Raw genomic sequence first — 13,351 nt, 5'->3', positions numbered from 1 at the left:
GCTGCTTACATGTATGTAAATGCCTTTAGGACAGGCCCGCGAGAGTACTACACACGTGCTCGAAAGAAATCCTACTTCAATGCCCCATAGTTCTATCTACCGTATATATATATAGCAGAATGGCTAGGTCCCACCTCCACCCAGGAAGCTTCGCCTCCTCCTTGGATTAATCTACATACATCCATACACAAGTGGCGAACCTTGCTAGAAGAATATCGCCCATGGATCATGAACCGTGCAGCGGTCACTACATCTTATGCTGTGGAGTTAGTTACAATTGATTGATTCGCCAGATAGGTGTAGTGTCGTAATTAATTGTTAATACCCGCGGGGGTAACGCTCCGGGTGTAGTACCAGTAGAGTAGTGCAGTGTAGTGGCAAGCTTTAATGGATGCCAAGACCCGAGTGATATTATATGAACCGTGCTAGGTGGTGGCAGATTCATGGGGTGTCACTCGGTGCAGGGGCAGCGCTGGTGTCAATGATCGCGGTTGTGATACTGTGGCGGGGTGAGTGAGAAGGTGGGGAAGCGGACAAGCAGGGAAGTAGGAAGTGAGATTAAACAAGAGGAAATATCTACATCTAAAATCTATATACAAAGCTGCCTATCTACCTACCCTACCTATCTATGAAGTAGCTGCTTGTGCTTGTGCCTGTGCCTGTGCACCGGCCCTCCTGATGACCCTCTCACACTTCTCCCGCAAGACTCTCCACTCGCCCTTCTCACTCCTCTTCTCCGCCTTCTTCCCTTCCGCCCCTCTTCCACCTCCCCCTCCCCTTTAACCTCCTCCTCTTTAACCTCCTCTTTAACCCCCTCCGCCAAATCCACCAACGCCACCAACCCCCTCGCCATCCCCACCCCCACCCCAACAGCCGGCACCTCCCTCCCCATCCCCGCCACCAACCCCCTCCCCGCCAAAACCCCCTCCTTCTGCACACCCCCATCACTACCAGCCCCACAACCAGCCTATACAACCCCTCATCCCGCCTCACGCCCAACAGCCCCACCCTCACCCACGCATTCCAGAACGCACGCCACGCCCCGCACATGGCATACACACACAGCAGCATCTCGTGCCACTCGCGCAGTGTGTACCCGTGCCCGCCGGCCCGCACCTCCGCGGCGAGCGCGTGCACACGTGGGTCCAGCCGGTACCGGCACATGCGCAGCTTCTCGGCGCGCTTGCGGATGGCGTGCGTGGGCGTCGCGATGCCCGGGTCGCACACGGTGAGTGCCAGGGCGTGCACGAGTGGGAGTGCGGGGGGCGCGAGCGCGCGCAGACGGCAGAGGGCGTATTCGGGCGCGGTGGGGTCGGCGGTGGGGTGGTGGGTGCGTAGGTGTGCGGTTAGTGTGTCGAGGAGGGTTAGGTCTGCGTTGTTGCCGCTGCCGTGTGGGCGTAGTGTGGTGGGGGAGGAGGAGAGGGCGCGGAGGGCGAGGTAGTATTGTTCTTGCGAGGGCGGGGTGGTGAGGGTGGTGAGGAAGTCGATGATGCACTGCGCGGGGTAGGATGACGGCGCGATGCGGTGCGCCTCGATGAGGAGTTCCAGGCGCAGCTGGTTCGCGCTGGGGGATGGGGCGGAGGGGAGGTGGGCGTGGAAGGTGCGCAGGAAGTCGGTTGACGATGTGTCGGCGGGCCCGGAGCCTAGGAGGGGGCAGTCGGCGGTGCCTTTCCAGCCCGGATACTGCGTGCGGAGCTGGTTGATGTGGGCGCGGAGGATGAGGGCGGAGACGGCGGTGTGTGTGTTGGGCGTGTAGGAGGCGGGTAGCTGCTTGGTGAGGTGCCAGGGCTTGCCTTGGGCGACGGAGCGGGGGACTTCGATGCCTTTGAAGGCGATGTCGTCGATGAGGTAGGCGGAGCGCGGGTTGGACGGGTCGGTGGGCGTGAGCGCGGAGAGTTGGAGGTGGCGCGCGGCGGAGGTGGTGAAGAGGCGGCGCGCGGCGGGGGCGGAGGTGGAGGTGTGCAGGGCCCGGGTGTGCGGGGGGCGGGCGGGGGCGCTGGTGTAGTCGGCGCCGGTGGAGAGCCCGGCACCCAGGCGGATGAGCGGGACGCGGGGGTTATATCTAACCTCTGCATTCCCGCCCATCTCTTCTTCCTCCTCCTCTAATTGCCTCTTCTTCTGCTCGTTATACGCCTCCTCCGCCTCCGTCGCCCTCGGGCTCCTCGTGATTGCCCCCACGCCCAAATACCCCCCCCACAGTCCCTCGAGATCAATCTCGTCCCTGCGATGGCTCGTAAACAGCTGCACCACCAGCCCCTGGTCGCCCGCATTCACACATATCCAGCCCACGCCCTCCTCCTGCCCCGTCTGCGTGTTGACCAGCTTCCCCTTCTTCTTGAGCCGGCGGTTCTTGATCTTGAGCTCGCCGCGGCCCAGCAGGCCGTCGGCGTCCGGGCGCATCTTCCACTCGGACCGCAGCCAGCGGCAGAGTTTGTCGGCGGAGGTGTGCAGGTGGCGCTCGGACCGCGCGTTGCCGAGCACCATGATGGTGTCGGGCCCGATGGCGGGCGGCGGGTCCATGGTGCGCAGGTCCATGATGGCGAGGTCGCCGATGCCGAGCTCGGTGCTGAGGTGCGCGAGGAGCGGTGAGAGGGCTGTTGGCGGCGCGGGCGGGAGCGCGGGGAGGGCCTGGTGCGAGGCGAAGGGGTGGCTGGCGGGGCGGGGGGTCTCGACGCGGAGGAACCAGGGGACGGCGTCGGGGGCGGGGGCTTGCGGGCTGGATGCTGCGGGCGCTGGGGCTGTGTCGTCCTCGTCCGCTAATATCTCTTCAGCTGCGGTGCTGGTGGTAGGCTCGTCTTCACGTCTCTGCTCCTTCCGCACGGTCCGGCGCTCGATGGTTATAGTGTCGACCACGGACTCTGCGACGGTCTCGGTCTCGGATAGCTCTGCGACGGTCTCGGTCTCGAATAGCTCTGTGACGGTCTCGGTCACCGACTCAAACACCCCCTCGATAAACTCATCCGGCGGCGGCGGTGGTGCAGGTCTCACCGCCGAGTGCTGGAGCCCCCGTGCTGTCCCGAGTACCCCCGAGTATCTAAATCTCGCAGTGGCAGCAGCATTCGCGGAGGTGAGTGCCCGTGCCGGGACAGGTAGTCGCACGCTCGCGCCGCAGGCCGAGAAGAGCGTGTTGAGCAGGGTGACGGGGCAGGTGTTGCAGCGTGTGATGCGCCGTGCTGCGAGCATGTCTGCGGTGATATTGGTGTTTTGGTGGTGGTGGTGGTGGTGGTGGTGGTATTGTGGATGTGGAGAGCGTCCACAATTTGCTATTATCTTCGGCCCCGGCGGAGGAGGAGTTTTCGAGGTTTGGCGGCACCCGGCGACAGGGATTGGGGGGGGGGGGGGCTGCCAAGAGATACAGACAAGGGGACGAGGGTGTGGTGGCGTGGAGACAGACCCTGGCGGTGGCTGGTGGGGGGAGAAAGAGCTATCGACACAACCCCGGCTGCCGGGGGCACCTCTGTCCTGCAGATTCTTCTCCCATCCATCCATGGACCCTGAGTGGATCCCTCCCCATCTGTACCATCCATAGCCTACATCATGTAGCCCGAAGATCTGACCCAACTCGCTAGCCTGTGGAACATCTCTAATAAGAACCCCACGAGTCTCCCGCTTTGTTCCTGTTCTGCAGCTCTCATTTCTCAGTCCCTCGCTGCTGTGCTGTGCTGTGCTGTGCTGTTTCTGCGCTGTCTGTCGCTGCTGTGTGATTGTGAGCTTTTTCCACTCGCTGTATAATTCGTGGCCTTGATTCTGCACTCTCTTGCTCTCTCTCTCGCTGATCAGAGCTCTCTCTCGTGGCTATTTAACCTGAACCCACCTTCACTTGAAGAAAACTAGTATTCCCCTTCCCTTCCCTTCCCTCACTATCACCACTACCCCAATCCCCCCAATCCCCCAAACCCCACCCCCCACAATGTCCTCCCCCACCCCCGAAGACCTCCTCCGCCAATTCAAGTTCTCCTTCCTCATCAACCAAGGTACGCCGCACCCCTACCTCGGCCCCACCTCCTCCTCCCCCGCGCACTAACACCCCCCGCAGACACACGCACAAAGTCCGTCAACCTCCTCGGCACCATCGCCTCCGCCCCCGCCATCCTCATCGCCGAAAAGACCGCATTCGACATCTCCGCCTTCAACCTCTCGCACTTCCCCGCGCCCGCGCTCCTCCCCGCCGTCGCGCTCGTCGAGAAGAACGACATCTACCACTGGTTCCTCGCCTCCACTGCCTCTGGAGTGCGGACTGCGGATGCGCTGGCGCAGGGCGGCGCGGACGTCAAGATTACGATGATCTGGCCGGCGACGGAGGCGCATGTGCGCAAGTACTCCAAGCAGAATGTGCGCATGGTGGAGGAGACGGCTGAGGTGTATCGCCGCTGTGTGTGGCCGTATGTGCAGGCGAAGCGGGAGGGCGGGAGGCTGGGGTGGGTGTATAATATTCTGGAGGGAAAGGCGGAGGCGGAGAGTGTCATTGTGAGGGATGACGATCCGGTGGAGGGGTTTATACTGTTGCCGGATTTGTAAGTGTCTCTCTCTGCTGTCTATCTTGTGGCTTGTGGGGGGGTGAGTGCTAATTGTGGGTTGTAGGAAGTGGGACCGCAAGACAATGGCAAGCCTGTACACCATGGCGCTCGTCCAGCGCCGCGACATCACGTCGCTGCGCGACCTCAAGAAGCGCGACGTGCCATGGCTAAAGCGCCTGCAGGCTAACATCATCAAGGGCGTCTGCGCAAAGTATCCCAGCGTCGAGCCCGACCAGCTCAAGCTTTACATCCACTGTACTCCCCCCTCTCTCCTCCCTCGAGATTACAATCACTAACAAGCAAAAAACAGATCAACCCTCCTACTACCACTTCCACATCCACGCCGTGTCTGTGACACACGACGGCGGGATGGGGCAGGCGGCGGGCCGCGCGCTGCTGCTCGGGAATGTGATTAGTCAGTTGGAGTGGATGGGCGGCGGCGAGGAGGCCGGGTTTGCGGATGTCACGCTGACGTACTTTGTCGGTGAGGAGAGCGAGCTGTGGCAGGGTGTGTTTGAGGGATTGAGGGAAAAGAGGAACTGTGAGGAGGCAGCTGCAGTGGAGGATGGGGTTGTGGGGGATGGCATGGCTGCTTAGATACCGCGCGCTGACTTGACTACTAGCTGTGATGCTACTCTTCTTCTTTTTTCTCACTCGGCCTTTTATGTACGCTTAGTTCTTATGCTGCGCTTGCTCTTGGGATTGTAGAGGTTTTTTGGTGGTTGGGTTAGGTCTCTTGGGGGTGGGTTCTTATGGAGTTCTTTTTACTTTTACTATACTTTCGTTTCTGTATTGTGGGTTGTGGGTTGTGGGTCTGTGTTACGTGGGACGGGAATATATACACTCTTTAATTTTGGTCTATTTACGGTTTTGTGTTGGGGTGCGAGTGATGGCTTGTGAGTGAGAACGTGGGTGTGATGGGTGAGTGATACATGATGAGCCACGGGTGATGAGAGTCGTGATATGTGAGTGATACTTGGTGAGCAGCTTTGGATGTTATTTGCTCTGGTGGTTTTGCGTTCAGCGGGGGTGTGGGGGGAGATGTTAATTTGAGGAGAGGGGAGGGGAGGGAGGCAAGGTGACCGAAGTTGGGTAAAGGCGCCTAACATAGCCTATCGACGGTCAGGGGATTCGGAAATACTATCTACCATAGATATATAGCGTGTAGTTACCTCCCTCATGCCATAGTGGGGCGATATGGAGGAAGAGATGGACCGGTCCGTGTACTCGGGGTAGTAGAAATATATGACCATATACCCCCCGTAGCTAGCGGGCGAGTCGAAAGTACTGGAATGAAAGAATTGATGAATCAATCTATCAATCAATCACTTACATGTAAATGAATGAACGAGTGAATGAATGAGTGAGTGAGTGAATGAACGAGTGAACGAATGAATGAGTGAATGAATGAATGATACATGCTCCTTTACAGAGAGAGAGAGAGAGAAAGAAGGAAATAAAGAGAGGACACAGTATTTTAAAGTACATAGACAAGACAGGATGGGATACATGTAGGTGGGGTGCTGGAAGGTGTTATTTTGGCAGCTTTTTTTTTTTTCTTCCCGCTTTCTGGCGGCGGGCGGGATGGTGGGGGTGGGTGACGGGACGGGTTGAAAGTACACCTCTTCTTGGTCTTCTCTCTCAACCGTCTCTTGTCCATCTACTCTCCTCCATCCATCCACCTGCCATCTATTTCATCCATCCATCCACCATCCACCCACCCACCCATCAAGATATTAAAGCACAGACCAAAAAGGTACACTGGTAAGATTCAAGACAGCCCACATCAACCAATAGCAGCGAATCTTCTGCTGGTATTAGTAGGCACTGCCCATTTTAGGGGTGTCATTTGCAATAATGATTAGATAGATAGATTGATGGATGTAAGTAAGTCATCATCAAGCTTTGAGGAGTGTAATGATGATAATTGGATGGACGAATGGAAGTAAGTCATCTATTCCCTTGATTCAATATTAGAGTCTGGTGGTTTCCATAGGTTCCCTGGCAATGTGAGATTATCAAACAACTATCCTACATGTGGGTTGAGAGGCTTCCGATTAAGTTTACTCCGAGTATATCGTATCATTTCCTGTGCAGCAGGGGTGATTGTTTGGCTCCGTCTGTACGTGTGTGGATGAATTTTTTGGCTACCAATTACTCTGTTTCTCTTGCTCAGCGAGATCCCTACTGAGCGAGATTTACATGCAAATATTCCTTGGCTGCAGACTCGGTGGCCAGTGTTTACGTGGTAGAGGACCCCAAGTCTCGGTCAGTAGGGGGTCTCGCCGAGCAGGGAAACGGAGTATGTACCTTCACAGAGCTCCTAGAGAGAGAAAAAAAGGCAAGTGACATCCCCTCCAGTAGTTGGGAGAAACCATTGGGCATCTGTAGGGCTAACACTACATTCATGCAGGTACCGTTATGTTATGGGATGTGTTTCAATGGCCAGGGAGAAACAACGCGACCTCGGGAATCTGATTTCAGCGGTTGCCAAGCGATTTGACTTCGAGAAAGAACTACAGTCATCTGTGGGCCCCAAGGCTGAGACGCAGTGATTAAAACATTGGTGGGAAGGATGTGCGAGAGTACATGCGATCGATTGTTTGAGAGAAGATATATATCCCGACACCTGGCCGAAGACGAAGCTCCTCAGTCTCGTGATTTCTATACTGGGACTCGGGTTTCCCTGCGCACCCTCCAACCCTGAGTGTGCGATATTTCGGCTCCATCCGTATAAACGGTACTTCGGTCATTGGTCTCCAGAATCAACGGCTATATTGTGCAGTCGCCAATCAACCTCTCCAAGGAATTCTAATAAAGGCCATCAAGACGTCAACAGGCTACGCTAAATTTGTAAAATTACAAAGGCCTCGAATGGGCTTTGAAGAACGCTGGCGCCATCATCAAAAACCCCCCTTACTTGATTGAATTGTTATTTGGGGCCACAAGCGCTAATGACAGCCAAGCGGCTAATTATTCGGTCGGGGCCTACCGCCAACGTGGCTTCCATTCCCGACCAGAGGATAGGTTCGGAATATTTTGTGAGGTGTCAGTGTGTACCGACCGGCACGGTAATCATGAGATCTCCCTCCGTACATGCAGGATAACCGAGTGATATTCCATGCATGGATAGCATGCAACCGCAAATAATCATCTTTAAAAGGTTACCAATGGACCACCTACACCACCCAAAAAAATACAAGTACTACGTAGGTGCTTAATATATATATATAGGAAATCCCGGCCTGCTGGTTAAACTCAATTTCCTCCTCCATTAGCAGTGTCTCAGCACTGCTTGGAAGCGGCGTGAGAGAGAAATAGCTAGGGTCCTCTCGGGAATCGGAATTGAATTGGACCTCATTGAAACCCGTGCGCTCCTTCGGGGGCACTCTATCTATCACAGGCAAAAAAGGGAACATATTTTGCGGCTGAAAAGCAAAGAGGAAGGTGGATTAAGGGGAGAGGGGGATAAATATTAAATGAATAAAAAAAAAAGCTTCGCTTGTGGCCCAGGGGAGGAGGAAGATCAGTGTAGTACGGTCCGGGTGCACTGCCACGATTGATCTGGTGGATCCGGATCTCTATCACATCAACGCAATTTATCGGGGAGGAGGAGGACATGCAGTTGAGTTGCAGAGACATGACATTGACGGGTGTCAATCCAGAACTCGAGGTTATGCTTATTTTTCGTTGGTCTGGGCCATTGCTCGGGGTAGGCGGGGAGATTTGTTTTTTGTTTGTAATTGCACCACCCCCCCCACCCCCCTTCTCTCCCTCCCCTCCTAGATCCTATGTCCAAAGAGGGGGGTTTCCGTGGAGGCGGGTTGGTGTGTTTTCTGCGCAGGTTTCGGAGAAACAGCACGGAGTCGGACTAGAAGAGGCATCATGTACTCGAGCTAGGTACTGCACAGGAAGCATTGGTCATCTACTCTCGCAGATCGACAAACACCCTGTTTTTTATGATTTGCGGTAGTGTTGTTATTGACGCCCCTAAGAGAGAATTGTGGTTAATATATCGCCGTCACCGCGTTTGAATAGAGTCTACAGACAGGCGGACAGATATAGAGAGACAATTGAGACAGGCGCCTCCCTGCCGATAGTTAAGGAAATAGGTATCGCCTCCCTGACATGCAGTTTTTATGATCCTCCACTTTCTCTCTCCACCCCCCAGCATCTGCGGCAATCACACGACTTTCCCGTGCATTTTACCTAGGGTACAGTCAGTACCTAGAGCAGGTACTAGAGCGTCCATTGTTCCCTCTTTCTTTTTTGTTGCCAGCCTCCACAGGAAAAAAAAAAGGCAGAAGGAAAGGTCCGCCCTTGAAGACAAGCAAGACAACCCTCTGGGCATTACTTCATTTCACTTCTCACTCATTCCTTACACACCCTGAGTACCTATCAGCCAGCCAGCTTCGTCCCCCGCCCTACCTCACCTCCAACGCTCCCGCTTCTATCCCCCGTTCGTTACCGAGATATCATCGGCCTACCTAGCTCCGCCCGCCACCTACATAATCGATTCTCGCACCCCCTTCCCCCTTCAACACGTCTCTTTGGAACATCATACACCTAACTGGGAGAGGCGGCTTATTTATTGTGTGACTTTGATTCTTCCGCATATATCCAAGAGGGACCCTTCTCCGTTTCGTTTCGTTCTGTTTCGTCGACGCCATTTTGTTTTGTTCCCTTTTCCCTTTTTTTACCCCCGTCCCTTTTTCCTCCTGTCCCTTTTTCCTCCTTAACTCCGCCAACTTTTGTGATTTCTAGGTCTTCAGTTTCGCGAATTTGCGCGTGTTTATAATTTCTTTTTCTTGTAACTTCTTTCTTCCTTTTCTTCTTGTTGTCTATCGAAGTGCGCATAGGGATAGGGATATCCAAAGAAAGAAAGAAAGGACGGAAGGGAAGCAAGAAAGAAAGCTGCCATCGTCGCATCTGTCGTTGTTGTGTACTACTCCTTACATACCTGCCCACTCACTCGTTCTTCCAGTTCTCTTCCTTTTCAACTAATAGGAAAAGAGAGGGAGAGGGAGAGGAAGAAAACGGAAAGAAAGAAGGAAGAACAGGAAAGAGGCCTACCCGTTCCGAAAACACGAAAAACGGCCCACTATCATCTCTCGCTGCTTAACAACCTACCTTGTCTACATCACACCTAGTATACTCACTCACTCACTCGCAACCAGAACCAGCTAACCTTACACCTAAAACTATCTTGACCTACCACACACCACCACCTACACCGACACCGTTCTCCAAATACCACACACATACACATACACATACATACCACCATACCACAATTATCTATCGACACTAAACTACGTCAAACCTACTGAATTACAACGTCTACCACACCTCCCATCCCCAACAATAAATACACAAATAAGAAAGTAATAATGTCTGCAAACTCCCCCACCCTGGGTCCATCCCACGCAAACCTGCAAGAAGATGCGGCGTCCCCAATAATAGCATCCGAGATACCGGCCGAAGACACCACAGCGACAGCCCCCGAATCACAACAAGCTTCGCGGCCTAGCCATGCGCCAACTGAGACAACGGCTGTGGAAGGGAATCCTGTAACAACAGCAGACGCAACTGTAGCAGCAGAAGAAGCACTGGCAGCTAACCCGGCCGTCGCACCAACTCAACCTCCTCCACCATCCTCCGTTGCCTCCCACCAACCTGCTACCACTGCTACAATAGCTCCTACAGACACCGCCGCCGCTGCTGCTGTTGTCTACACACCATTGAAAGATATGAAGACAGCATCATCGCCCATAGAGCCGACAGTGGCGTCACTTTCAATCACATTACTGCTCATCTCGGGCGTGCGCCATCAATTCGTGATGGACGAAGCGTATCTCACGCGGCACTCGGTCAAGACTGGAAAAGAGGCTCTGAAGGATCCGTTCGAGATGAGCGTATGGCAACTGAAGGAGTGTATATGGAAGGATTGGAAAGAAGGTAAATAATTAACCGACCACCTTCAATACTTTCTTCCTCTCTCACCCGCCCCTATTACGGGAAGCTGATTGTGTGCAGAATGGGATCAAAGACCAGCTAGTGCCATGTTCATAAGGCTTATACATTTCGGCCGCATGTTGGAAGACAAACATCCTCTCAAAGGTACATCCTCATTCTTCCCCGTATAGAGCTTCGTTTTAAACAACTTCTTCCCCCCCCCCCCCCTCCCTTTCCCCCCATCGCCGCTCGGGTGCTGACTGAAGCTATAGACTGCAGGCTCAACCAAGACACCCCGAATGTCGTACATATGACCGTCCGCCCGCCAGAGGTTGGCGACGATGAAATGACGCAACGGAGCGCAAAGGGATTCGGACACAATAGGGAGAATGGCAATAGCAGCAGCTCTCCCTCATGTAGGTGTGTCATATTGTAGGGACGGGGGGCTAGGAAAGGATATGCGGAAAGCGCATGATCCATAGCTCATTGTTTTTTCATATCTGCTCGGACAACTGTGGGGACCTGGACGCCCGCTCTTTACTCTCTCCCTCTTTCTCTCATTCGCTTTCTTTTGTACTATCTTGTCTGGAGCCTGGTATTGATATCTATCCGGCGTCATTGTTGTTTTATGGGAGAGCAGTAGTCACAGTAGTCGGGAGTTGGGAAAGGCAGGGACTGGCGGGGAATTGTGCATATATATCGCTTCCTTTTTTTCTTTTTCAATTTTCCATATGTTTTTTTGCAATGTTTTTATTCTTTTTTTCTTTGTACACGGAGTTTATTTTTTTCTTTTCTTGTCTTGGTAACTAAGGTTAATTGCGGTACGTACGGTTCTAGCTAGTGGGGGTTACTTTATCAATTCTTTTTTGCTCTCTCTTTACTCTCACACACACTCTACTCGTTCAGTTTCTATTTTTCCTTGCATTATGTGCGAAAATAGTTCCATTTCTACATACCCTCATGTTCTCGTATGGCTGCTATACCCCCCTCTTTGTGTCCATTGTGTTTTTTCGTTATCGTCCCGTGGTGTGCAGAGGATGGGATTTTTTTAGTTGGATGGGTTAGACATCTGAAGAGCGAATTCCAAAGGTTTAAAAAAAAAAAAAGATGCGACCGTTTTTTGTGGGGGATGCGCGCGCGAGCAAGGCATGCGTTTTTATGCATGTAGCAAGTGGTAGCGGGGGCGGGAGTGAAGACATGCTCTTCTCCACTTTCTGCAGCACCAGCTTGGCTTGCCTGCTTATGCTGTGGCACTGATGGGGGGGGGGGAGAATTATAGTGCCTGGCTGTAGGCACTTTAGTAGCATGTGTAGTACCTACACTCTATCTCCTTTATGTAGGTACTTTTCCGTATAGTATGTAGGGCACAGATATCGCTATGCGAAACCCAGGGTAAACAAACCAATAAACAAACAGAAAGACGTGTGCCATGCGTTAAGACCCTGCTTCAATCTCACGGATTAATCCTGTTATGGAACTTACCGGGGGGTTGTTGCGTACTGCAGCAAGCAGCAGCAACAGCATGCGATGGTTTGGTCTGGTTTGATTTGGTTTTTGGGGTGATAAGCTTAAGTGATGTGATACTGGGCCTGGCGTGGAAGATAACATGGCATGCTTCCTCCCACGTTGTGATCTGATCATTGCTTTTACTTTTGGCATCATGGGGACAGTTTTTTTCTTGAGATGTGAGGGGAGAGAGGGGGGAGGGGGGGGGGTTGTACGCCGGTCGATAAGGAAACACCAAGCACAATCACCAAGATACCAAGAGCCCTTTTACACATGTATTCTCTTGGGCACGCTATCATCTGACGGCGATTGATGATGATATCAACAAAGTTGTGTTCATTGTTCATTATTTATCCTCCCAGTTTCTCCGCATTTCCCGAATCCTGTTTTTTTTTCCGGTGGCCCCCAAATTGCATTGGGTAATACTGATTAAATGAGACCTAGCTGGGAACAAACCCGGGAGTTCGGCAGTGTATATGTGTAGGCAGAGTGCCCAAATGTAGGCAAGCCAGGGTCGGTCGGCATCGGTGATAGATGAAAGAAGCCGTTATCGAAGCCCTCCGAAAAACACAAAACTTTTATGTCCATCCCAAGTATTATTATTAGTATCACTCTTCATCTTTTACCGAATCAACTATCCCAATGACCAAGTTCACAAACTCGTCAACTTCGGTGTTGTCCTCCCTCAACCGTTTCAACTCTCCTACGCCCGCCTTAGCTGCCCTCTCCTCGTTCCAGGGACGCCGGGTTTGTTCGAACCCTCCTCTGCCACCGCGTCCTCGTCCCCTGCCTCCTCGTCCGCGTGGGACAAAGCTCTGAGGCGGTGGTTCGAGGGTTGCTTTATGGACGCTGAGGAGATGTTGGCGAAGGCTCGGGGACGCTAGCATTTGCTGGACTTCGGGCGATGAGAGTAGTGAGGCAAATTTGTCTGTCCCTGCAGGCTTTGAAGCTGCCTTTGGTTCGTCATTTTGAGCTTTCTCAGCGGCCTTTGGCGCCTCAGACGTAGGTTCGGCAGGTTTGGCCTTCTCGTGTTGGACTTTATGTGGCTTGTAGCAGACGAGGGAGCAACTGAAACCGAGAAATTAGTTTTTTTGGACCGGCGAAAGCGAGGAGACATTGTGGGATCGGGTCGCGTACTAGGGAATCTCGCAGGATGGGCATTTATATTTCGAGGGAGCCTCGTTGCAGATTCCGCAGAGTGCCATGATTTGTCGCGGTGGTTGATCGAGGAAGGGATCTCTTTGCATAGCTGATTAGATATTCGGAAAGGCTAGCCCTAGCCCTACCATAAAGTAAAGGCTTGGCTGAAACACTTTCATGGGATTTGTAGGATCTGTGGTTTTGTAGTAATTGTGAATCCAAGGCAAGCATAA

At 53.2% G+C, this 13,351-nt stretch overlaps 4 protein-coding genes across 4 annotated transcripts; 2 read left to right on the top strand and 2 right to left on the bottom strand.

The window, feature by feature from the left end:
• Positions 1 to 622: 622 nt before the first annotated feature.
• LAJ45_00442 (uncharacterized protein) lies at positions 623 to 3,183 on the bottom strand (the record flags this gene model as incomplete). Its single annotated transcript, XM_046110043.1, has 2 exons — positions 623 to 931; positions 994 to 3,183. 2 exons carry the CDS (start codon positions 3,181 to 3,183, stop codon positions 623 to 625), a joined length of 2,499 nt encoding a protein of 832 aa, XP_045976736.1.
• A 727-nt stretch (positions 3,184 to 3,910) lies between these two features.
• Positions 3,911 to 5,114, top strand: LAJ45_00441 (uncharacterized protein; the record flags this gene model as incomplete). The annotated part of the gene is made up of 4 exons (XM_046110042.1): positions 3,911 to 3,974; positions 4,037 to 4,514; positions 4,582 to 4,772; positions 4,828 to 5,114. 4 exons carry the CDS (start codon positions 3,911 to 3,913, stop codon positions 5,112 to 5,114), a joined length of 1,020 nt encoding a protein of 339 aa, XP_045976735.1.
• Positions 5,115 to 9,907: 4,793 nt separating this feature from the next.
• Positions 9,908 to 10,908, top strand: LAJ45_00440 (uncharacterized protein; the record flags this gene model as incomplete). Its single annotated transcript, XM_046110041.1, has 3 exons — positions 9,908 to 10,475; positions 10,554 to 10,637; positions 10,745 to 10,908. 3 exons carry the CDS (start codon positions 9,908 to 9,910, stop codon positions 10,906 to 10,908), a joined length of 816 nt encoding a protein of 271 aa, XP_045976734.1.
• A 1,678-nt stretch (positions 10,909 to 12,586) lies between these two features.
• LAJ45_00439 (uncharacterized protein) lies at positions 12,587 to 13,183 on the bottom strand (the record flags this gene model as incomplete). Its single annotated transcript, XM_046110040.1, has 2 exons — positions 12,587 to 13,046; positions 13,116 to 13,183. The coding sequence occupies 2 exons, from the start codon at positions 13,181 to 13,183 to the stop codon at positions 12,587 to 12,589; spliced, it is 528 nt and encodes a 175-aa protein (XP_045976733.1).
• Between the last annotated feature and the right edge of the window lie 168 nt (positions 13,184 to 13,351).

Source organism: Morchella importuna (assembly GCF_003444635.1).
Source record: "Morchella importuna strain M04M26 chromosome Unknown Morimp01GS001, whole genome shotgun sequence".
In the NCBI taxonomy this organism is placed as follows: Eukaryota; Fungi; Ascomycota; class Pezizomycetes; order Pezizales; family Morchellaceae; genus Morchella; species Morchella importuna.
The sequence above is the reverse complement of the archived record's forward strand: the minus strand, read 5'-3'. Positions and strand labels throughout refer to the sequence as shown.